General features: G+C 34.3%; 2 protein-coding genes across 13 annotated transcripts in view; one reads left to right on the forward strand and one right to left on the reverse strand.

Moving 5' to 3' along the window:
• The window catches only part of LOC119077062 (nesprin-1), a 127,341-nt gene that overhangs the window by 13,525 nt on the left and 87,244 nt on the right, over positions 1-26,572 (forward strand). For 3 of the 12 annotated variants that reach the window (XM_037184199.1, XM_037184190.1, XM_037184195.1), the window contains exon 1: positions 13,408-14,394. The exons of 2 other annotated variants lie outside the window; for them this stretch is intronic. In XM_037184199.1, the coding sequence (XP_037040094.1) occupies positions 13,482-14,394 (913 nt within the window). In that variant the 5' untranslated portion in view covers positions 13,408-13,481. Of the gene's footprint in view, positions 1-13,289; positions 14,395-26,572 lie in introns of those variants that run through there. 7 more of the 12 variants (XM_037184202.1, XM_037184197.1, XM_037184201.1 and 4 more) reach the window with 4 other exon arrangements.
• LOC119077064 lies at positions 1,686-3,709 on the reverse strand. Its single transcript, XM_037184203.1, has 2 exons — positions 3,491-3,709; positions 1,686-3,255 (listed from the first exon to the last, which is right to left on the reverse strand). The coding sequence occupies exon 2, from the start codon at positions 3,237-3,239 to the stop codon at positions 1,911-1,913; it is 1,329 nt and encodes a 442-aa protein (XP_037040098.1). The 5' UTR covers positions 3,240-3,255; positions 3,491-3,709; the 3' UTR covers positions 1,686-1,910.

Here is a 26,572-nt window from a genome sequence, read left to right on the forward strand (position 1 = left end):
ATACCCAGAGGCATTTATATCTAGACACATTTTCGTTCAAATAAACGATGAGTTCATTCATTATAATAATTTTTCTGTTTCGAATTTAAAGCCAGTGGCATTTGCCAATAAAATTTTGCTCAATCCGTGAAATTCCGTTCTTGCAATGATATTTATAAGAAAGAAAAGAAAGTTTATTTTAAAAAAGAAATTGAATCATCGACGACATCACATTTCGAGAATTGCAATTATAGATCTAAGTCCACACCACGCACATATGTTAACATTTTCACAATGGAATTTGTATCTCTCATTGTATATTATATTTTCCGGCAGATGATGTCCTGTCTTCAGAAAAAATATGCTTTTGAATTAAACCGAATGGATTTTGGTGGATTTTTGTTGAATATCGTTTCCGGTTGTTTTGCAACGAAATTTCAATTATTAACAGATTGTCAGATTGTCTTGCAGATTGTTCAATTTAAAATTAAATCTCGTTCGAGAGTTCATTTTAGGCTGGGTTTTACTTGAAAGTTTATTGTTCGGATATGGGTGAAGAGTAATAAATGTTCTTCTCTCACATGATTTTTTTTTAGAAAAGTTGTCCATTTCCTAAGAGTAACATCGGAAGATTTTCCTCAATATTCGGTAGAGACTATTTTGATCAGAGCGAGAGTTCCGAAGACCAGTTGTAATAACTGGCCCATATTTTATTTCCTACTCACTTATCATAACAGTTTATCAAATAATCTTTAATATTTTGTTAATTGCTTAAATTCTGGGACTTTTCGTCTTTTAAGAAACATTATTTGGTAAACGCAACGAAGTTGTACTTTATGATGAACAAAAACTTATCTAACTTATGAAACTTATAATGTTTTATCGACCAAACATTAATACTGTAGGGTTCGAAGGGTTTTGGGGCAATTTCAGAAGTTTAATCAACTCATAGAGATCTTCGCCAAGTATGGCCAGTCCGGTACTGCCTGATATTTTAAGTTGAAGATTGAAAATTTGCCCTTAATTATGTCAACTCGATTTCTACTAATTCGATAACTTAACTCAATCGTTTTACGACCTGAATACGACCTGAGTTGCGAACCTTAAGTAAGATCTGAAAGAAAGGATCAAGACACTCACGAAGACATCAAGCCTTCGTATAAAAATATTTTTTAAATAATAAGTTTAGAAGTCGCTCTTATCAAGTCGATGAAGGATCCACCAGGGGTGTTAGAACAAAGCCTTCCTAGGTATCATGTAAAAATGACGATGGCGTTTTGTTTAACTTACCCTAAAAGTAAATGCCAGGTCCCACATCAAGCAAATCGATACACATGGACGGTTATAAGGAAAGATTTCGGAATTACACTAATTTTCGGTAAAGAAAATATTTCGAAAGCTGGAAAATTTGATAGTGGTCGATTAACACATTCAAAATAATTACGGTTTGCCAACTTTCGGCACCCTGAACTTTTCTTAAATAGTCGTGGAATATGCCTCCAAATAAATTTCTAAAAATCTAGATTTCAGTTTTGGATTTTTAGAAATTTATTTGGAGGCATTCCTCGACTATTTAAGTAAAGTCCGGGTGCCGAAAGTTGGCAAACCGCAATTAATTTCAATGTGTTACGCTTAATGCGCAGATTGATTGGATATTTTATAGGAACTGAGAATGCCCTTAAGCCAATTTCAATTATACTCATTTTATTGTCAGTTGAAAAAACGAGTGTTTGCATATTTGCTTATTTAATTCACTTAAAAATACAAACAGAAATATCAATATCATTACGCATGTTTACAATGAATGAAACACGATCATTGTTCAAATTCTAATAAAAGGTACGAACAGAAAACATTCAACATGTTTCACAAATTCAAATAAAGAAAATTCATTTTTGCTCATTTTCCGTTACATTTTGTAACATAACTGTTCAAGCATCACCTGTTGCTTCGTCTTTCTGAAAGATGGCTCCGTTTTCGTCAATTTTGAGTTGCCACTCATCAGTTCCACCGAATTGTTTTTCGAATGCATTCGGTAGCGATAACGATTGTTGGTCAGAAGCTCCTCCTTTTAGAACCACCATTTTGGTCAATGTTGGTAGCATAAGAATTGGAATTATAGGGCCAGCCGTTAATCCACCATTCATTGGCAATTCGATTTCTTCCAATTTCGGTAATGTTGATAACACTGGGAGCAGTGAGTCAAATCCCGGCTTCTTCCACACACCACTCATCTTCAATTTTTTGACATTTTTGTTGAGCGACACAAATTTAGCACACTCTTTGTCCAGCACACCAGCAAGAGACAAAAATTCCAGGTCATCCGTTGAAAATTTAAAATTATTCAAAGTGTACGAAGATTCAAAAGCCATTGTCAGACGTTTTAGATTCTTGAAATGCACCTCTGCTCTATCACCGAAGTCTAACTGTGTGACGGTCAGACTTAGACCTTCCAAATCGGGCAATGTTTCATTGAGAAACGTTAGAAAGTCAGATGAGATCTTAATTCCATCTGTGTCATCAACGTAGTATCCGCGACGATCGTCATTCGTGTGTTTCAACGCAAGACTCTTTAGTTGTGGATTCATACTGATTGTGGCGTTGACATTCACTGATGTGAAAATGTTTATCTTGCGAAGACTATTAATTTCCTTTTTGCTTGCGTACTTGTAGTCGAAGTCTTCGTCAGCCTGACGTGGGTTGATAACGCCCAAGTGCTCCAGGGCAGGAAACCTCTTTTCGATGTATTTCGTATCGGCTGGCTTCAGTATCTTCAACTCGATCAAATCCAAACTGGAAGCGTTCGGAAACCATTTGTCAAATCCGGAAATAAACTTGCTCAATTCTCCACTTCTGAAGCAGACTTTTTTAACGTTCGGAAACGGCGTTTTGATATGATTGAAAGCATTTCGATCGAAACCAACCAGTTCCACTTCAATCAAAGACTGCCGGCAATGAAGTATAATGGCGTCCTCCAATTCTTTGTCGTAGCGATGATGCTTATCGTTGTAGGTGACGTGCAGTTTCGTAATTAATCCAGCGTAGCGCTCCAATGTCTTAGCCGATTGCAATGATTGCGTCGCATTTTGCTTGTAAATGTTCGTAAGTTTGACCAAACCATTTTCGAACTTTTTCTCAAATTCAGCCTTCCTGGCAGCAGATGAATCGCTTGTAGCCTTTTTCTTTGACGGAGTTTCATCCGCATCAGTTTTGGTGACTTTGTTCGTTCGTTTACGCTTCGTTTGGGATTGATCAGCCATTTTCCGATGATGTAACCTTTGGAATTGATGGAGTAAATAATTAGGCTTTCTGAAAGTTTGCTTGTTGGGAAAATACGATCACAATTGTTGAATGATTCAATCTTTAAATTTCGTATTAATTTGAAAGTGATCTTTTGTGGAAGCACTTCAAAAGTAAGGCGTAGTAGTTATTGTTCTAAAAGTCGATTTACATTTCTGGGAACTTGAATTTTGCAAATGAAAGGAATTTTAATGGAGCAAAATAAACTTACCAGTTTCCAATTTTAGTTTCGAATGATGCAACAACTATTCTGTCTTCAATAGACCTTATTTTTCTCTTTGAAGTTTATCAATTGATCAAATAATTTAAACCGAGACGAGACGAAACAAAAAAAAGTTGGTTACAATGTGCACACGTCCACGGAATTCACTGAAATGTGCTCAGGTGACACATTAAATGGTGACGCTTTGTCCAGCCTACTACTGTAATGTTACCCAAATCGGTAAGACCTGATGTTACGCATTCAAAAATTCAGTAGCGTAAGTGAAGTTACATATTTTTAGACTATTTCCTTCGACTATATTATGTTCCTTTTCGTTTTCTCACACCTTTCTTGTCAGTGATGTAAAAATGATGATTAGACGCCAGTTTATACGACAATAAAGCCCACAAGTGATATAATATACAACATTTTAAAACAACCTGACCAATGCTCTAGCAAGGTTGCACTAGCGCCGCTAGTCATTAGCGACGCTACTAGTGACGCTAGTAGCGCCGCTAAATTCGAAAAAGTCTCGCTAATAGTGAGTAGCGGTCGCTAAAACGTAGTTAGCGGAAAAGTTTCCCCTAGTCGCTAATTAATTCGCTAAAAATTTGTTCAAAAATAGCAAAATAATTCGACTAATCAAAATTATTTTTTCGATATTTTAATTTGGTAATTACAGTGAAGTAAATAACATTAGAAATTTATAAGAATGAGTCACTCAAATCTCGTCCAAAAATATTTTCGTTTGTATTCGAATAGAAAGAGCCAGACGTCTTCTTTGTAAAAATAAATAGTTCAGGTTTTAAAGTCCATGTGAACGTTTGTTTACGAGAGGAAAAATTGTGTTTTTGTAATTCTTATTGTCAACATCTAAATTCGAAATTCGAGAGCTTAACCGGCCAAGAGCGACTGGGCTATTAGCGCGCTAATTTTATTTTACTTAGCGAATCCAATTAGCGACGCTAATATTTTTCTGAATTAGCGTTAGCGTTAGCGTCGCTAAAAAAAGTGATTAGCGAGTGCAACCTTGTGCTCTAGTAATGTAGTGTTATAGGACCATATTAGCATTCTGTGGTTTCTTTACGTGGATGGCATTTCAAACGTCCTTAAAGTTGATCTATTTACAACGCATTCTGCAGCGTGTTTGTAGCTAGCGTTACATTTGACGCAAAAGTTTGTTTAAACTTAAACCTAGAGCTCACCTCTGTTTTGTAGTCATTATTGATTAATGAAAGACATGCAATTTTAGTTCTAGATGAACTTTCCACTGTATATTTGATTTCTCTTCGTGTCGTATTTTTTCATTAAAAACTTTATGCGGTGGCTTTAATGGCAATTCAGACTGGTATAAAGATCATGGTGTACCAGGTATACTTACATTTTTCTAGCTCAGATCCGACGAAAACTCTAAATGCCTTGGGATAAAATGGTTGTTTCTATGTCATGTGAATGTGAGTTGAAAATCAATAAATTCAAATTAACGGCTTTTTCCATACAATCATTTACTTGAGAGAGAACCATCTTAAAACAATTTATTTTCATAGTTTAATATGGAAGCAATTACGTAAAGTGCATTTCAATGATTTCATCAATTAAATTTTCGAATTCAAATTATTGGCAATAATTTCGAATAATTTAGAATCGATATTAAGTCGCGCTAAACGATCGCTATTTACGAGGCACTAAATAAAACGACTAGTATGTGCTAAGTGGTTCACTGTCGTTATTAGATAAATTTTGAAAACTGCAAATTTACAAAAAAAAGTCGTAGTAGATTTACAGACATTCTATCTAAACTTGTTATATTATTCTAAACTTGTTATACTCAATGCAGTGTTTCCCTAGGCGTATCTATGGGATTATGATGGGAAAAGGATTTACTCGGTGTCCATTTTTCATAACTTTTCCCATAGATTCCAAGAGTAGCGGTACCATTTTCGGATGGCTATGATCTGATATGTTGACATCAGGCCCGACCCGAAGGGTTTTCGTTGATTTTGTATAAATTAAGGGCATACAATGCCCGAAGGGCTTTTTCGAGCCAGGCTGGCCCTGGTTGACATAAGATCTGACTAAGCACGATCTGACTTATCCGATTTTACAAAAAAATGCTCTTTTGTTTGATACAAAAATGAAGTGATAGAATATTTTATGTCAACATGTCAACTTAGATCAAAAGAAGTAGCAGATTCGATAGTTGACGATGTAAATTTGCACATGTGAAAAGTTAACATTTTTAAAGTGTCAACGAAGTTGCAATGGATTTCGAGATGTTTTTGTGGTTACGTGAACGCGTGCAGCACCATAATAAGCTTTAAATTAATTTATCTTTATTGAACTGTATGCAAATTCATCAGCTCATTCAAAAGTTCAGATAAATAGGCAATCATTAACCGATCACATACCAAGTTAGAGATAACTCAATACGGTAAGGAGTATTATATGCCGCAGCAATATCATTTCTTACATCTGCTCATCATTTATCACCATGACACTGTCATAGTCAGTGCGTAGTTAAATTTATCCAAAAATTTGCTTAATAAATTTAATTACATAAAATTGTACGTGAAATTTCAACCGAGTACCGAGGCATTATTTGCCTAATATTATTATCTGCACGTTTACTGTTCTATTTGCCAAGTTAAATTTAGAATACAAGAAAAATAATATTTAGAATTGGCGACATAGTCTTGGTAGTGTTTGCTATAAATTTCTAAAATTATGTCTAAATCGTAGAGCCTTTTATTTACACCTTACTACTGTGAATAACCTCCAAATGGTTCTTGTTATACACCGAGCTTACATGTCGTTTCGATCTGAAAGGCGATTCATTTAAATTTACATTAGATTAGGTCATGCTACCTAGATTCTAAGTCAGCATTATGTTAATGGTAATAGAGGTAAATAAATTACAGTGTGCAATAAGAAAAAGTATGGAAAACAAGTCAGTTAGCTGCGTTGAAGGCCCCCACTAAAAGCTAAAACAAAACGGTTGTAACCTTTGATAACGTAATATACTTACAAAGTAAATATTTTGTCGTTTTATTAATTGCTTATTTGCATTAACATGATGTTGTCATTTTTAATGAACTATGTATACGAAGCAAAGCCAAACAAACATTTGAGGGATTCGGAGCTTAGGTCTAAAACGATGAATGAAAAATAGTCGAATTGGTATGTACCACAGAAAATGATAACATAATCGCAAGCGGGATACCAAAACAATTATGGTTTGAACACCGCAGTCAATGGTATTGATCCTATAGAAACCGATAGCCATCTGCTATCGAGGACACAAATAACCGATCAGATCTATGTAATGATCCCTTTTACTTATATCGATACAGCGAAAATGGTGAAGTGATAATGTACTAGGACATACCTTCTACAAATGAAGTAATAGATTCAATGATTTTGTTGATGATAAAATATGAGATAATCGTGAATGTATTCAAGGCTGTATACTTGGGGAGGTCACGCAGATACAGATACGCGGGTGACACACCACAGTTGATGATAAAATGGCGGAATTCATACAAAAATTCACCTACTGTGATGATTCTCGTCGGCGTGATGACATCGTGAATTTTTTTACATGGCAAATCATCAAAAGTAGTGTGTTCCCGCGTATCTAATAAAATGGCGTCTGCGTGACCTCCCCAAGTTTACAGCCTTGGAATGTATTATCCATATAAGACCCTACCCTGCAGATGATTTTGGTTTAGCACTTTTAAATAATTTTCAGCGGGCCTAAGTTGATTGAAATACGAGGAAAATAAAATTTGTTATTAAGTAACCCAGGTAAAATTCGTGACAGAATCTGTCTGGAAACGATATCAAAAACTTTTTTCTGCTGCGCGTGTCTATTTTACGTTAGGTTTTTAATTCAATCTTTCAAGTTAAACTACCGAAAAATAGGAAATAATTCTTGGTTTTTATGTGAAGAACATCTATTTTTCTTGCACCATTGAGTAAGTTTACGTAAAAAGAAAATTAATAATGCGATAACATGTCGATCCAAAGTCACACAATTTCTGTGTTAAACGAAAAATTTTTAAAATAACTTTCTGCTAGCGAACAAACGGAGTCTATTATTAACCATAATTATGTCATTACGGTACACTAATAACCCATATTTTCGATAACTATGAGTGGTATTGAGCCTAACACGTTACATAAAAGTTGTTTATGACCGAATTAAAAATATTAGAATGAGTTACGTTGAAGTATCAGATCCAACTCAAACGATCCGAGCTTCGAAATAATTTGTTAGAACGTCGAGGGAAATTATTTCTTATTTCTGTCGACAAGCTCTGCGGAGGAGCAACGAAAAATTAGTTTAGATAAAAACTTCAACCCTCATAAATATATGAGGCAGTATAAGCTTATCAGCAGTCTTCCTATTGGATCTGCTATATACTTGTTTGATCTAAATATTTTCAAAGTACAGCCTGGGAGTTGCGGGAAGAAGAACAACTACACGAATAGTAAGACTTAAATTATTTGCCGCAGCATTTACGTGTACCGATTGTTCAATATTCAATTATAACCAAATCCATACAATAGTACCGAATTGGCAATATACTCACCGAAATTCGTCATTTTACTATATTTCAGCCAAAATAAGAAACCTTTTTTTCACGATCCTGAATACAACGCGTAACTCGATTTTAAACACATTTTGCTTAAAACGTAAGCACTATGAGTGCCATTCAAGAATGTTAAGAACTTCCTGAATTCATTGTTTTCCCAGCAATTTGTTACTGATCGATCGATCGATCCGAAAGAAGACAAATTTTGTTGGGATAAAACATGGAAAACGCGGAAATAATGATTATAAAAAACACACTCCACTACAATGAATGTCGGATAATTTCTTTTAAAAACGCCTTTTTTTTATTAAGTATGACCCGACCTGACAGTATCAATTCAAATTTGTTGAATCAGAAATTTGCATCTGACAAAAGCATGTACAAATTTACAGAACAGCAAAACAAAATCAAATTCATCGTATGCGAAATCCGAAATAAAATATGAAAACTAGTAATTGGTGTATCCGAACATCACAACAATAAAGTTCATCACTTAGGAATTTAAAACATTGAGCACCACCCGATAATTACTTTCAGAAGAAAAGAAAATTCTTTGATTTTAATTTCGCACAAAAACCATTCGCTCATGCTCATTCAATACCATCAATTACCACAAGTTTTTGATTTACACTTAAGGAAAAATGCCGAAAAAACGAGACATTTGAGCGAAAAGATTTGAAACAAATTTGCTTTTTTTTACTTATAATGTCGTAGAACAAATGGCTTTGCCACCGAATGGTTAAGTGGCAAATTTAAGGAAAATAGGAAATGATTCAATATTTTCTGGGCAAATCTCCATATTTCAAGGATGCGAGAATACAAATCCACCATCAGATTAAGCAAATCATTGTGGGAAGTCCGCAAATTTGCCGAGCAAAGGTTGGCAAATTTGTCTTTTTTAGTACAAATTTGCAATATTTGATCGGCAAATTTGCGTAATTTCTGAATTAACTTGATCACTTTCTTTGCAAATCTCGGCAATTTTCCACACACACTTCACAGATTTGAACACTTTTATAAAGAAAAACACTGATAAGTTCGCAAATTTGCGTTTTTAAAATTTTCAAAGCAAATCTTTGAAACAAATAATTTGTTTTCAACTTGATAAATCAAAACAACTTCGACATGATTTATACACGCATTTGACGGTTTACGTTGGCAACTTTGATGTCATTGTGTACTAAATTTGCGTATTTTTGTCAGTACGGCGCGGCGGGCTGGATTCGAATATTTGATTATTGACTGTGCGAAATTAATGTTAAAGAATTTTTGTTTTCTTTTGAAAATAATTATCGGGTGGTGCTCAATGTTATAAATTCCAATGTGATGAATTATTGTTGTGATGTTACGATACATCAATTACTAGTTTTCATATTTTATATTTTATATTTTTTTTCGGATTTCGCATACGATGAATTTGATTTTGTTTTTCTGTTCTGTAATATTTTACATTCTCAGATGCAAATTTCTGATTCAACAAATTTGAATTGATACTGTCAGGTCGGGTCATACTTAATAAAAAAAGGCGTTTTTAAAAGAAATTATCCGACATTCATTGTAGTGGAGTGTGTTTTTTATAATCATTATTTCCGCGTTTTCCATGTTTTATCCCAACAAAATTTGTCTTCTTTCGGATCGATCGATCGATCAGTAACAAATTGCTGGGAAAACAATGAATTCAGGAAGTTCTTAACATTCTTGAATGGCACTCATAGTGCTTACGTTTTAAGCAAAATGTGTTTAAAATCGAGTTACGCGCTGTATTCAGGATCGTGAAAAAAGGTTTCTTATTTTGGCTGAAATATAGTAAAATGACGAATTTCGGTGAGTATATTGCCAATTCGGTATACTATTGTATGGATTTGGTTATAATTGAATATTGAACAATCGGTACACGTAAATGCTGCGGCAAATAATTTAAGTCTTACTACTCATGTAGTTGTTCTTCTTCCCGCAACTCCCTGTAAATATTTTTCATATGCACAAATTGTGCAGCACAATGAGCACCAGCTGGATCTGCTAACACACACTTATTGTATGATAAACAATCAAAACACATTCTTAACCATGTGTTTACTTCATTCATACGTGTTATGTGCGCGTAGATGACGTTAACGTAGAAATGCACTCTGTGTAGGTTGTCTTTGAATTGTATACAATACAAAGTGTTTTTGTTTGTACACCAGCTGGTGATATTCAGCTGGTGCTCATTCTGCATATGAGAAACATTTAGCAATTGTATTGATTGGAAATCCTTTACATCATATTTTTGATCAAGCTTTTTACCAACGCACGTCAATCATGAGTGATACTCTAAATAAAGCATTGAAAGCATTTAATTTGATTTAATTTGCATTTTTTTTCGTTCAAAATGATATTTGACAGCTGTCACTACGGTCACTAATGCTTGATGTGCATTGTTTTTACTAAATAAGAATGCACGATGAGGGTCAATGAAAGACCGTTGAATTTTCAAGCTGAGTAATAGATCATCTTCAAGACACGGTACTTTTACACGTAACCGCACTTAAGTTTAATTAAATGTATCGTTTATTCATTCATTTGTATGAGATTGTTTTAACGTGGATGGCTTTTCAAACGGCCTTGAAGATTATCTATACTGACAATCTTCTCGTTACGGTACTTTCAGACGTAACCTCAATTAAGTTTCGTTAAGTGTTTCGTTCATTCATTCGTTCGTATGTCTTTGACGTCTTTGAAAATTATCTATAACATAGATATCGATATTTCTTTTGCATCTTTTGCATTTTCATAAAAACAAAATTGAAATAACTTGAAACTTTGGTAAATTAAACATATGCACTGAAATCAATGGAGTGTTGTGAACATTGTGTGTGTAGATTTATTTTAAATTTCGTTAAGCTTGACACCTAGCAAGTAGAAAATAAATTCTTAGATGACATCATTTTTGTAAACAAAAAATTACAAATTTGTTGTATATACAACACTTATTATGGTGCAAATTAGTTAGCAGCTAATTTGAATTTGTTTATCAAAGTGTTGAGGTATTTGCTTTGTTGATTTTTAGGTAAATTTTATCAAATTATTAGGTATATCTCTTTGGCTGTTCTGTTCTTGGTACTTGCAGAAAGCTTTTCTCTTAGCAGATGACTCGAGAGTTAAACGTTGATTTCTTTTATTGTTTATTAACATTGAATGACTCGATTTTAAATTCAATGTTGATCTAGGATTGACTCTTAGATGGTCTATAAACGTACGCATAGCGTTCCCAACTCACATGCATGAAATATTTACTTCGAATAAATGTTTAAGAAAAAAGATGAACTTCTACTTGAAATAACCAAAAAGTGGTCAGGCTGATAGCGATATGGTGCATTCAATCTGTAGAAGTCCTCAATACCACCTCTGAGATAACAAGTTTTGTGGTTCACTAGTTTAAAACAAGGTATAGACCAAAATGATATGTACAACTTCTTCTTCTTCTTCTTCTTCTTCTTCTTCTTTTTCAGCCTGTTTCTATCCACTGCTGCATGTAGGTTGTCCAGACCTAACTTCAGTTTACGTCCTAGATATACGTAGCTGTCGACTCGTTCAATGACAGTGTCACCAATTTTGATTTCTCTATCGTCCCCGATGTTGGTCATGACTTTTGTTTTCGATAAGTTCATCTTGAGGCCAACTTTGCTTGCCTCTTCACTTAACTGTTGTAGCATAAGCTGAGCCTGACCTAGATTCGCTGCTATTTACAACTTACCCCCATGCAAAAGTTGACCATTACATAGCAATTTGTCCAGCGAAAATGACATTACATGTGAACTATTTTATTTATTATAGTTACAATGGACAGGCCTAGGCTCAGTTATACATTGAACTTAAGAAAAAGTTATACATGGGTTCATTTCTCTCATTTTTCTAAGTTCAAATCAACTTTTACATGGGGCAGGTAGTAAACCAGAACACATTAGATGCTTCATTACTTCGGAAACAACTTTGTGATACTCGCAAACTCACTCGTGTTTGCTTTTATCACAAAAGTTTTACCCTATGTAATGAGTTATGTTCGAAGCATCCAATGTTAGTAACTCGTATCGCTAGCATAGTTATTATAGGCTCGTTCTTAGCGCCAATGAAGTAAAAGACTTTTTACTTTTGAATACAATCACATTTGGTCTATTAGATAAAACTTTGTAGCATTATTAAGCGAAATAATAATCAAGTGTAACACGTAATTTAATTCACGTGTACTATTATTGATCTTAAAGAAATAATAATTGAGGTGAATATGAACTATGAAATTATGGACACTACATCCACGCAGAAACGTAAATCAATGTCAAAGTTCACATCTTGTAAACATCCCATGTCTTACACTTGCATTTAACATAAACATCAATAATCATGTTAACTAAATTACGTTATTCACTAGGTCAATAAGGTAAATCTATTTTTATACGTGACATAACACACATATCCGTTAAAAAAATCGCTATGGTGAGCTGTATATATTATTATGTCGCTGAATAAAAAAAAACACCATCGCCAAGAAAATTAATAAAAAGTGAAATTACAATATAAATAAAAAACGAACACATACTCAGCTCACATACTATAAAACTGTAGCCGCGTAGATAAGTATAAAGGTAAATTATCATTTCATTTCCCAACGAAAATCTAATCAAATACGCGCAAGACATAAATTTATGTTGAGGAGAAGATGTAAACAAACGGCGCAATAACGCGAATTGTATACACTCTCGAAGAGAATCGAGACAGAAAAAAAACCATTCAACATAAACTCGAATTCTCTACCATATGATCCCTAATTCGACTTATGTTTTGTAATCAAAAGCCATGACGTCATTTCAACTCATTGAATAATGTCTCGCAGCTCCATACATTTAGCATCATTCATTCTACGCATGTAAATATTCATTCCTCTACATTGCAGAATGAATGATATTTACATGTGTGGAATGAATGAGATAATGTAACGCGTAGAAAAGAGAAAGGTCATCTCGCGCAATACACACTCGCAACATTTTTAACACCATTTTTGTATAACAACTTCGCTATACCAAAATGCGCTGAATGTCAGCTCTCCCATATACTATACCCATTCACTTGAGACAACTTGTTCGATTCATTCCGTAAAGGCTTTCATGTTCAAAAGAGACAAACCACTATGCTGGAGAGCCTAAGCTTACGTAAAATTCAGTCACAACTTTAGTATCGAACCGGCTTTTGAACATTCAAAGCAAAAAGTGTTTTTCTTCCGTTGGATACATTTATATTACAGTAACCACTCAGTGCTAAGAATTTGAAAATTTGTGTTTTTTTATGTGAATAAAGAAATCGTCAAAAATTAAACTTTTCATTAGCTGGAAAAGTTTTTGTGCTTTTGTTAAATGTTAAAAAAATAAAAAATGGATCCTAATGAGGATCCACCACCCCAATCGCCAACAAATAAGGATACGGGTCCGAGTGAAAATCAAGGTGCAACTTCGCGACGTCTACGTGACAAAGTAACATATTATGAAAAAGTGTGGTCGTCTGGCTCACGAAATCCCGATGACGATCCAGATGGTTTTAGCATCGATGTGCATGCCTTTGAGAAACGTCTACGGGAAGAACGGGATAGACGAATAAATGATAGTAGTCCGAGAATCGAGGTTAAACTAAAATCGACACCGCAACCATCGCCCAGACATTTTGATTCACCCAATTTCAATGTCAAGGTGAATCGTTACGGATCGAGTGATTCCAGTCAACCGGATTCGTTTGAGGAAAGTGTTGAACGGTATAATGAGGCAGGCGAAATACGCGGAGATGCTCGCATTTTTAAATTCGAAAAAGTGACGGTGAAAAAAACGCGACGCGAAATCAGTGTTACATCCCCGAGTGGAGTGAGATCATTCTTTTCATCGGAACGGATAAGTCGTACCCCATCCGAGGAACGAATATTGCAAGATGACTCAGCATACCACACCCAACATTTTAGCAATGCCAATACATCGAAATCATCTTCGATTGTTTCGTTGCATGGACATGATGTTGTGGACGAGGGCGTCAGACGTCGAACACCGTCTCGTGAACAAACTCCTGATAGTAGTCAGTCATGGAGCACAGGATTGGCATGCACGCCCGGTAGTAATGTTGCCACGGGCTATTCACATAAACGTCGCCATCCACATTCTGATAGACATATAAGTGAAGGGGAAGACAACAGTCTGGACTGGTACAACGACTACAGTGCACACAGTTTCCAGGCTACGGCTGCTAAAATGAATTTCAATCGGACCAATTCTCAATACGATACACATATTAAGCAAATTAGAGGTATGAAACTTTTCGTTGATTAAATTGGCAAATAGTATCGCGAATATCGCGTGAATTTCACCGTTGGGAATTTAGAAAATTCTATTCAAGTTTTAGTATAGCGCACCATATATTTACATTTAATTTTGATAGAATTATGGGTTGTGCTGGTTTAACCGGTTTAGCAAAATGTATACGATTTTTCGTCTCCAATATATATATTCTTCACTTATAAATGGACAAATAAACATTTTTTTTTTGCGTAACATCGAAATGAATACACAAAATTTCCATAATGAATTGGAATAAAAATGTTGGCTCGTTGGTTATCGTTGACTTAATTTTTTTTCTGATGTTTCTATATAGTTACATCGACTTTTTGTTGTTAGTACTTTGTATTTTATATTGGTTATAATGCAAGCATCGAGGAACCTTGAATTTAACTGTGATCTCTGATTTATAGAGTGGTTATGCCAAGGCAAAATCCAACAATTTTATGTTAAAAAAAAAATCCGAGAACATTTTATTATGTTGCCGAGAATTAACAATGAAGTAATTACCTCAATCTGATGGAATCGTTCAAACATACAAAAATTTATTTAAATGTAGCCGCAAAATTTAGATAATTGAATTGTTCGTTTATAGTCACACAAATGCCAAAATGTCTTTTTGAATGAGATAAATGTGGAGTCCATAAAAAACACAAATGTTTCATTATCTTTTTGCATATATAAATGGAAGATAGATAGATAGGTGTGCAATGTGTTTATTTCAATTATAATCCACAAAAAAAATCTAATCAATTCATGGATTGCAATAAAAATTTTGGCATTTTAGCACACATACGACCATATATTTGGTAGTTCGGTATGTACAGGTGTTAACATGAACATCAAATAGAGTTGAATGTTGTCGTTATACGATTTTGTTATTTTCTTCAATTTTTTTACTTACATTTTTGTAGACAGCAGCTCAATTTGTACTTTAGATTCAAGATTTTAAAAGGAGATTACTGATTTTTAGCGATGAAGTAATAATAATTACAACACGCAATTGGTTGTTAGCCTCTTTAACGTTTCTCATTTCGACTCAATGCGTTAAGCTGTGTATTAAACATAGATGTATGAATGGCAACCTGCAGTGAATGATTAATAAGTCTTTTGAAACTCGATTTTTCTTACACAGTGATGATGATACCATTAAGATACAATGAGAAAGTGGTTTATAAAAGCTTCTTTTTACCAAAAATAAAAATAATTTTGAACTATGGAAGCTGTTAATAGACTGCCAATGCCGTGGGTGTCACTTCTGTTATTTCAAACAGATCAAATTTCAAAATATCAAATTTTAGTTTTGATAAAAAATCTTGTACTTAGTTTGTTTTGACATCAGCCGTCAGTCGATTGATGAATTTATTCGTTACTTTGTCCAAGAAATGTAATCTAAACTAATCATACGCATCATGAAAACATTGCTTCAGTTTATTTTCATGCCTTGGGACAAAATTACAGATTTTTTCTCGTAATTTGGTCCATTTGGATGCTCAATTCGTTCGGGCTACAACTCGTGAAATAGTCTAAAATCTACCGTCCATTCGTTTGAAACGCTGAATTCCACTGCAAATTGCTGGTTGACTTATATACCACGAAATGTAAACATCGCGCAAACAGATCTATAAATTGAAAATATTTCAATTTTATCAGTGGATGATAAGGCAATGATTGTGAACTCATTTAGATTACTTAATGTGCTATGCAATTTAGCCGCCAATGAAGTAATTGTTGAGGTATTTATTGTCACAATTTTCGAAACCTAATACGACGTTAGACACACAAGCACTTTGTCCGTTTAAAGAAAACAGAGACATTTCTACCGAAAAAATGAAATTAGGTCAGAGCGTTTATTTCGTGTAGAAGTCAAAACCTCTGAAACTAACGAGCCATTTCATTTATGTCTTAGTCTTATTTTTGGTTTCTATATCGTACCCTAAATTCTGTTACATCGAATAGATTATCTTTTACGAAAAATGTTAAATGTAAACGATACGAATATACTTATGTGTGTAAGACGAATAACATGAAGTATTCATGCTTAATGGTCGTTTGAATTTATTAATTTGATTGCCAAACAACACGTTTTGTTCAGCTAATAAAAAAGTCAAAAAAAAGCAACGTGACTCTCGAATTGACTGCATATTAGAAAGCGAATATTACCGAATTAAAGTTGTGCGTATTGTCTTCAAATTATTATTTCAAATTTATTTACATGGACGATTAGTTCGTTCGTTCGTTTGTTCTATATCATCAATTATTCACACCCAAAAAGTCGTTCAAGTATGTTCCGAAAAACAAATTTAAAACTAAAATCAATTTCAACTTATAAGTCGCTAATATAACACGGAAAAGTTTCTCATCCACAGCCGAAAATGTTTTCCGTTTCAGTACAAATCAATTGCTGGAAATTGAATTAAAAATTTGTAAAGTCGAATCAAACATCATAACAAAGTTCTATTGAATTTGTCGCCTTTCATCGTATTACATTTTATTGATTTTTCACGACATCAACGAATCTCAGCTGTTTTGGCAGATGATTGTTATATATAACGTTGTAGTATGGACGTAGTATTTATACCAACACATACACATACGAAGACAACATGGAACATATGCGATAATAGTGCGATTGATAAAGTGATTTCACATGGGGCACTATATACTCAGATGTGTTTTTTTAAGTTTTGTTCAACTCGTGATTTTGTAACCGACTACACCACACTTGAAATTTGTAGTTTTAATTGAAAGAGTTAATGCTTCGTCCATTGAGAGTACACAGCTTACAAAATATGGACAAACAGTAGAGTATGTTACATAAAATCGTTCTTATTTAGTAATTATCTACGGCATGAGTTACCATTTAAGAATAACATCTTAATGATTTTATTATGTCATATCAACGATATAGCTGGTAGTAATAAAATTAATTAAAAATACATCTCTGAATAGGATATACCTCATGCATTTTCTCTGTGGGATCATGCGCCTTTATTACTTTATTTCTTACATTATACCTTCTCAGTGATAAGAAAGTTTTTTTATCGACAAAAAAATGATTTGTTGGTTTGTTTATTTGTAAACGACTTCTAATGTTTTCATAATCAATTTTTTTTTGTCTCTAAGTATTCCACACCCGTAACATTTTACTACCGAATGTGATTAGCGAAACGGTTGGCGTTAGTTGAGTATTTTTCTTGAATAGAGAACTTTAGCAAATCACACAATAACGACAAAACCAATAATTTCCAACAATAACGAAAACGATATTGACACGGAAAAATTTTATCATTGTGAATGAGGCGGGATGGGTAAATATGTTCACAAATCATGGTGTGTTATGTGGTGGCAGAATTCAAAATACTTATGAAGTACTTTAACAGAAATTAAATTGAAGTAGAAAAATATAATTCACGCCGTAAGTGCGGTCGAAATTCAAAATGGAAAGTGGTCTTTCTAACGTAGCGTCATTTTCATACAAGGAAGCGTTGAAATGTGTTTTTCGGTTCACTTTTTCAGGTGAAATAATAGCAGTTTAGCAGTGAAAAAGTGCTATTATTTCGTCTGGGATGAATATACACATGGTTTGAAAGGTCTTTGCCAGTAGACCTCAAAACAGGCATCACACAGTCTCGAGCTACACTTGGTTCCTGGCTGAAGATATCCGAAGATGGAAAAAGGGTGTTTTTAAACTAATTTTTTGGCGATCGTTCCGGGTGAGAGTGGGCTCATTATAAAGCTGAGTTCAACTACTTACGGGGAATGTCTAGTTTCATTAGATTCATTGATAGATGTTGTAAAAAATGTACAACAAAAATTTTCAAAATCTGTGTGAACTTTTGACAGGTCTGGGCTGGTACTGATGACGCTTAATGTGAACCTAATATGCTAGTTGTAAGCTTTCCATTGATACCTCATTTGCAGTGCTGGTGAATTTTACGAGTAGCGGGTGTAATTACATAAAAATCTGTTATGTGGACAATCTTATTTAACTTCTTATTTATGGCTCAAAATTTCCAGTTGCAAGACAATTATTATTGAGAGTCAAAAATTGCGCAACCAATCAGAGGGTGCGATTTTATATTTGTCTCATGCTGTTGTTTCATAAACCACTTGGGACAAATATAAAATCGCATCCTCTGATTGGTTGCGCAATTTTTGACTCTCAATAATAATTGTCTTACAACTAGAAATTTTGAGACAACTTACAAATTTAGAATTTTTGTCTACAACGTGTCTATTTGAATGGTAAAGGGAGTTACCCGAAAAAAAATGTGTTTCGAGTGACCATGTGCTCCACGTGCTGTTTGTGAGGTTATGCTCACCACAGCACAACTTGTTCTGTAAATTGTGTCGTCAAAAGGCAAGCTAATTTTTCCATCTCATTTCCACTAGCTTCAGAATGTTCTAGTCTACAGATTTCAATAAATCTATGTATGTTCAGAGACACACGTTGTAGACAAAAATTCTAAATTAATAAACAATCAACGATATGACGATTCTGTCAACACATTTATAGACAATATAGTGGATATACTCAAATATACTGGATTGCTGGAGCTATACTGGATTACTGGATCTACTGGAGCATAAATTCGAGTCTTGATTCATTTGGGCGTTTGTCTATTTCAGTTGTCCTGTGCATAAATAGTTGTTTCTACCTCAACAGAAAAGTGATTTTCTCAGCACACGTCCTAAAACTGAAGACTAGTGCTTTGTCCTCTCGTTTGTCTTTCTTTTTTTTCAAAAATTCCCATTGATTAAACCGATAGGCTAAATCAGCGATTTTATTTCACATGGATTCATTTTATATTTATATGTTCTCCTTAGTTGGAGGTGCTTATTCATAAAAATTCGAAATTCACTTATTGTCAACGCAAACGCTGGTCTATCGAGAGATTCATATAAATTTATCATTTTCACATGAAACGCTTATATCCTCTGTGTGACTTTCATTTGAAAATGTCAAATCAATCGGATTCAAAAATTTTAAACACAAAATGAAAGAAGTTTGAATTCTGCCACCACATAACACACCATGATTTATGAACATATTTACCCATCCCGCCTCATTCACAATGATAAAATTTTTCCGTGTCAATATCGTTTTCGTTATTGTTGGAAATTATTGGTTTTGTCGTTATTGTGTGATTTGCTAAAGTTCTCTAATGATTCATTCACGAATGGTTATTAATTTAGTAAATGATCGTTCTTAAAGGGTGAATAGTTTAAGCTTTTTCCTAGAAATATTTCACCACAGAAAAATACGTCACCTGAATAAAACGTTCTAACAAATAATATCAATATTAAGGTTTGGTTGCTTTTGTAAACTATTTATATACCAATCGCCGTCGTCGTCGTAGGAAAATTTATTTTGTTTTGACTTCCATTGTGTATTACCAGAAGTTGGATTCTAAGGACCTTCTCCAATTTTGAAAGTCATTTTTTCTCGTAATATTTTTGGGAATCAACAGTTCCAAACATTATCGAAACGCGTAGTAAAGAGGCGGAGGCTTGATTTGTGGGATTTTTTGTAAGAATTTTAATCTGTCATTGATTAACATAAAATAGAAAAATTCATTTGATGAAACCTGTATGGATTAGCATAAAAACGTAAAGAAAAAAATTCATTTAATGGACATCAGGTGCATTTTGAGAACATTTTTGTGTGTTAAACGGAGAACGGGAGAACCGAAGTTTATACGTCTTCTAAGTCCAGGTTATACTAGTCGGGTCCCTTGTGTCAATCCGATCACTCTAAGTTTTTCGAACTTTTTAGTTATCATACAAGATTGGGAATGAGAAGTTGTGGAACATATTTCCTTTTTTGTAAATAAATTTTTCAGTGTTATGGCGAACGGAGCCATTTTTTCTGACACAATACATTGTACTAAATAGCCTCAATACAAACAACACACACTCTACGGATAATAGCGGCAGAGTCGAAATTTTGCTTGATTTTTGTAGGTGGTTCCGGGTGGTTCCCGTGGTCCAATCGAAAAGTGTTGTATGGAAGGTGCCCCTTATTTTTGATAATGAACAAGTCGTCCATACATCATTTTGTCCAAAAACTTCAAATTTAGCCGAAATAATTTTGGGTCATTTTGACTCTGCCGCTATTGTGTTGTTAGAGTGTGTGTTGTTCGTATTGAGGCTATTTACATTGTACTATTCATCTGTTATCGACTAAAACAATGACAAGCTCTGGGAACATGGTTCAAATGGTCATTCAAATTTAAAATTCATGTTAAAAAATTGAAGTACAAGATTCGAAATGAACAGATTAAAAATACTTTGATCGACGGAAGTAATAGACCCGATAATAATACTGATCATATGCTTGCCGTCTGTAACAGGTTACGAGGGTTGCCTTTTATATTTCTGGCCTAGGGCACTCCTAGCGTTTTCCTGTGCTAGTTACTGTGTAAGCAGACAACGTTGGACCTTTGTAGGTCAAACTACCACAATGACAACGAAAAGTGTCTTTCGTCTAGTCACAGGAGCCCTTCTCCCATAGGCCCTCACAAATTTTCTTAAATTTTCACACAAAATGTTTTTTTTTTACTCCAATCAAATGAGGTTGCTTGGTGGAACCAAACATAGTGCTACAGGGAGACTACGTCAATACCACTCCAAACACCAACATTCGAAGATCTACCACAATCCATGTCCCAATGAAAATATGAAAATTTGACCCAAGGTTCCCATAGAAGAGGACCTATGATATTAGGGCTTTTGTGATTAGACCAAATAAAATGTTATTGTTCTCTTTTGATAGTTTCTCTTAGATAGGTCCAAAGTTATCTGCTAGCATAGTCGCTAGTATCAAAAAACATTAAAAGTACCCGATGCTACACATTTTTCCCAAAATTCCCAATGAAGTGAAGACCTCTGTCAGAAGGGACTAGACCGAAGAATATCTCATGGCTCTCATAAATGTAGTTCTTCCCAAAAAGGTCCAAAGTTATCTGCTAGCATAGTGACAAGCATATGAAAACACGAGAAATGCCAGGGGCGCCGACTTTTGTTTTGGTTGTTGGGTGCAAGATTTAAGTCCATAATATGTAAAGCGCCGCAGGCGAAATTTTTCCAGGCACGGACGAACTAAGTTGGTTCACAAATGATATGTCTGTGAAGTACCTGCGAACTTAAACCTGCGAATTCTACATTATATTCCAGTCGTTGTGACGATCATTTTACATGAAGTTTTAGTGATTTCAGGAATTATAAAAAATTCGCAGGTGTGAAACTGCGAAATAAGAAATTCGCAGGTTTAAAACTGCGAAATAAAAAATTCCCAGTTTTGAACCTACATGTCAGTGTTCATTTGAGTTCATTTTTATACAGTGTATTAGGTCCCTTATTTGTTGCTTATTTGACGTTTTAAAAATGAGCCGCTCCTGCCTGGTTTAATTTACTCTGCCGTGAATTTACAACTTTGCTCAAATATTTGTTACTGTCGATCAACAATTTTTCCGCCACATTTAACGTTGCCATTTCCTGACCAATCGATCTATCGATTTCCCTTATATTTTCTTCGTTTTTTTGTCCTTATGTTCAAGATCAGCTCTTCTCACCTTAGAATTTTTGAAGATCTAAACAAAGTGACAGGAGACAAACAGTTATGGGAATATTTATAACACCCTTATATCAACGCACCATGCAGATGCACCAAAAAAAAAGTGACATTGACAGTATCTAAGTTTGTATGAAAATTACTTTTTTGTAGTTTAAGTGAATTGTATGAAGATTTTTTGGACACTGTCCGGTTGTGGTATCTGTAATTTTGACGTGCATTTGCATGGTGCGTTGCTTATATGCATCAATAGCATCCTTGACTAGCTGTTGTTCTTTGCATCGACTCTTTATTATGCAGAAAGTTTGTGCTGAATACAGCATTTGCGTGGCTTTTGTCAGTCGTGAAATAACTGGATGTTTAAAATGACCAAGAATATCTTTCATTTCTGATAGTCTAAGCCAATAATTATATGAAGTTTCGTTGAAAATTATTTTAATTTACTTTTAGAGCATAAAATCCGCTTGATTGTTATAAATGTTATACTTAATTAAAGTCCTCGAAGTGTCCTACTTAGGACAGTAGGACAAGTAGGACAAATTTCGAAATAAAACGACAAAGTAGGAAAGTAGGACACTGTGGGAGCGCTACAATCTCGCAATTTTTAGTTTTGAACCTGCGATTTTTCTAGCTAAACCTCCTAATTTTCATTTGGAACCTGCGAATTTTTAACCAGAGCTTCCAACTTCCCTGTTGGTCCTGCGTTGGTTTTTTGGCAGGTTTGAAACTGCGAATTTGAACAAGCGAATTTTTTCTGCAGGTTTGAAACTGCGATTTTTTTTGTTCGCAGGTTTGAACCTGCGAATTCTTGAAACTTTCATCAGTAGAAAGTCATGTAAAATGATTGTCACAACGACCGGACTATAATGTAGAATTCGCAGGTTCAAGTTCGCAGGTACTTCACACACATACAAATGATGCCGTTTTTAACTAATTTGATCAATATTTTATTGGGTGCTACGCACCCAACAAACTCGTTTGTCGGGTGCTCGCGCACCCATTGCCACCTAGAAGTCGGCGCCTCTGAGAAATGCCCTAGGCCAGAAATATAAAAGGCAACCCTCGTATATACCGTTTGTTTACTGAAAGAAGTATCGAATATTTCACACAAAATATGTGTACAAACACAATGAGATGAGGGAATCAATAACAGTAGATTATAAATGCCAGGACACAGAGTAAGATCAACACACTTCAAGGACAGGCAAAGGAACGGATTTTATTAACTGTCATTTGGCTCCTTACTTTGTATGGAACGTCCGTAGCGCAGTGGCATTATACATAAAAAAACTTAATTTACATGCGAATTTCGGACTACTACGTCGAGGAGACTCCTTATTTAAATATCCGAGCCTATTTGAGCACAGTGTTATTTTACAATGCAGATTGGTAATTGTATTTATGTAGCAGTTCTATATTATACCACGAACTGATGAGTATTTCTATTTCTCGTAATTGTGTTCAAAAACCTATGAACGTAATTTAATACGACGCCGATATGAGGTATCTATTTATTGTACATTGGTAGGTACGCCGGTACTATATACTTAAATTGAAATTGAGCGAAAACGAAAAAAAGTAACAAGACTAAACCTTCTTAAGGATGTCGATGTCACTATTCGTACTATTCGTTCATGAAGTTCTGTAAAGCTATAAAACGATTCCCACCTATTGCACGATAAATGAACAGCGCTTTAAACTTATTGTCTCACATTCCCACACCTAACAACGAAAATAAATGTTACGATTTATTCGTTGAAACAAAATAAAACTTAAAAGTCCCGTGCGTGTTCGAATAAAGCGTGTCTTTGTGTACCAGGAAAGCATTTTTCCGAAAAAAAACTTCTCTACCCCTGAATGTGTATATAAATGACGGGAAAATCAAGTATTAGTTCCTTCGTGTGGCTTTCATTTCATTCTCGTAGATATTCCATAAAAGCTTTGTATAAATTATTGAGCAAACGAAGTTGATTGTAACCATCGAAATTTGTCATTTAAAGTAGTTTTTTTTTATTGAATAAACACACGGTTCCATATCGGTATTCTAGTGGAACTGCGAGAAATTTTTCGTCGACTGTATTAAATTCCGGCAGTATAGTTTAGGGGTTTCTAGTGATTTGTTGTGAAAAAATAATCTGATCCTCTTCCGTCCATTGTTTCATAAAAAAACAAAATTTTGAGATAAAATCAACATTTAAAAAAAATTAATTTCACTCCGGCTTGACGGTCTATTTGCGGCTATTAGTGGAACATTGTGGTGTTTGTTTAGTTTATTGACGAATTAAAACTGAAATAACTGTTTGATGTTTAAGTGAAATGAATCTCAATCCGAAAGGTGGGTTAGCTTTATTGACATAATATTGGGTGTTGGCTGAAATTATTTTCTAGATTGGTAGATTGTTTGTGCAAAATTGTCTGTAACAAGACAGCTATATGAATTATAAAAAACAAAAGGATGAATTTTATGAAATTCTTGCGAGTTGAAGAGCTTTTCATTTGCCATTTTGTAAATGTGAATATGAAACTTAACACTCTCACTGTTAAATGTGCATTTTAAAGCTTAAACTTGGAAGTATATCAATCGCTAAATGTCCGAAAAGACAACTTAAATAAACACCAGGCTATTTTTGTCATATAGATAGAACCGAGAAAAATTCTTTGCATTTAAAGCAAACAAACTAATGAGTAGATTGTGAAATGTTGAGGATAACCTTTTGTATTTGAGTCGCTGATTAATTGTTTGTTACAATTTTATAATTGGACAAAAATACTCTTAATTAATGTATGAAAACGTGATTGTGTTATAATATCGTGTAACCTAAATATTTCAACAAAAAAAAAGCCGAAATGAATGGTTTAAATTGATATTTTCATTTCAAGTGCTGTTAGACACTTATGGTAAGAAACATAGGTCGAGCCAAAATGTTAGAGTTGCTTTTGTAAATAGGAATTCGTAACAGACGCCATGTTTTTTCTTTAATTTTTCTAGACAATCTAGATTCGAAACTCGATTTTCTATTGGAATAGTTACGAGAACTCTCTACTGAATAGCAATTTAATCTTGAGGGAAATTACATGGTTGCAAAACCGAATTATTAGTCCTTAAAAACTTGTTAGCTGAATTTTGTTGCCATTTCGTATCTGCTCGTAAATTAGTTCTTTTGAACTTTGCCTAACGAGCTGGGGTTGAGTGAAGCAAACACACAAAGCAAAACGATAATTTACAAGCTGCATGCTTCAAAAATCCTACTTTTCATAATTCAATTTCTTCCTTAGACGCTCCCAGCATGAAAAAACCATTATATACCTTCGTGTGTTTGCTGTACTCGGCTTCGCTTTGGATAAACAAAAATCACAAAAAAACGCGACTTAAGAGTGATATCGACAAATCTTGAACCAACTTGAAAACAATGGTTCGGCGATCCAGGCAAGCTACAGCTCGTTTGAATCGTCTTTCAATTCTAAAAAATAGGGATCTTTTAGTTTTTCTGTTAGTTTCCCATTTTCTGGGTGAACACGTGAAAAGTGATAGCATGTCAAGGGGTGGTGAAAACAGTTTTTTTTTGATTGCCTGGATTGCCGAACCATTGTATTTATTTTCACCAAAATTGGTTCAAGTTTTGGCGATATCACTCTTAATAGTCATTTATATCACAAAAAAATAAAATAAAACGAAATTTTATCCACTCCGGCGGAACTTTACCTTAAGTTTTTGAGTTAAATAACTCATTTTATCCAGGTACAATTTCGCCGCCATAAATGAAATTTTACTGCCTGCCCCAAATCATTGATTCGGAAACTCCATCGTGTATAGGTTTCTTCCATCGTACGGTAAAAACGAATTTTGACAGGCCGAAAACAACCGACCGTCATCCACAGAAGCAAACATAACCGCAACTTAAACAAATTTGTTCGTTAAAACTTCAAAGAGAGGTAGTGTTGGCTTCTCTGTGGATGACGATTGACATTTTGAACGACCTTGGAATAGACCTATTTTCAAGCAAATTGCTTCGGTAACTGTTTCGCCTTCGGCTCGCATTTACAGACTCTACATTTCTCGAAAAGACAGTTACTGAAGCATGTTGCTCAAAAACACACTTAGGAGTTGGCTTTTATCAAATAATTGTAACATCATGTTGTGAATTACTTTCGTAGCATCCAATGTAACCTACTATTACTGTACATCTATTCTACTGAGAAGTAAAGTGTGTTTTACCATACGCTAGTATGTAAAGTCTGTGAGGTATATTATGTTCCAGTTATCAAGTTAATATTTTATGCATTCGTTTCAACAACATATATTCTGTTGTATTAAAGGACATTAGGTGATCGCTGTCGATCACATGAGATTATGTTCCCTGAATCAACCAAAAATTAATAGGTTTTGACAGAATATTCTTCTTCATTGAATGATTTAATCTGAATTTATAATATCATAATAATTTCCACCCACCCACCACATGCCGTTGACGTCAATTTTCTACTTTATTTATATCAATACGTCGGTTTGTCACATAAACTCTATTTTACGTGTTCACTCAAATTTTAAACATTTTCTGATAACGATTTGTTT

This window comes from Bradysia coprophila, unplaced genomic scaffold (assembly GCF_014529535.1).
Source record: "Bradysia coprophila strain Holo2 unplaced genomic scaffold, BU_Bcop_v1 contig_232, whole genome shotgun sequence".
In the NCBI taxonomy this organism is placed as follows: domain Eukaryota; kingdom Metazoa; phylum Arthropoda; class Insecta; order Diptera; family Sciaridae; genus Bradysia; species Bradysia coprophila.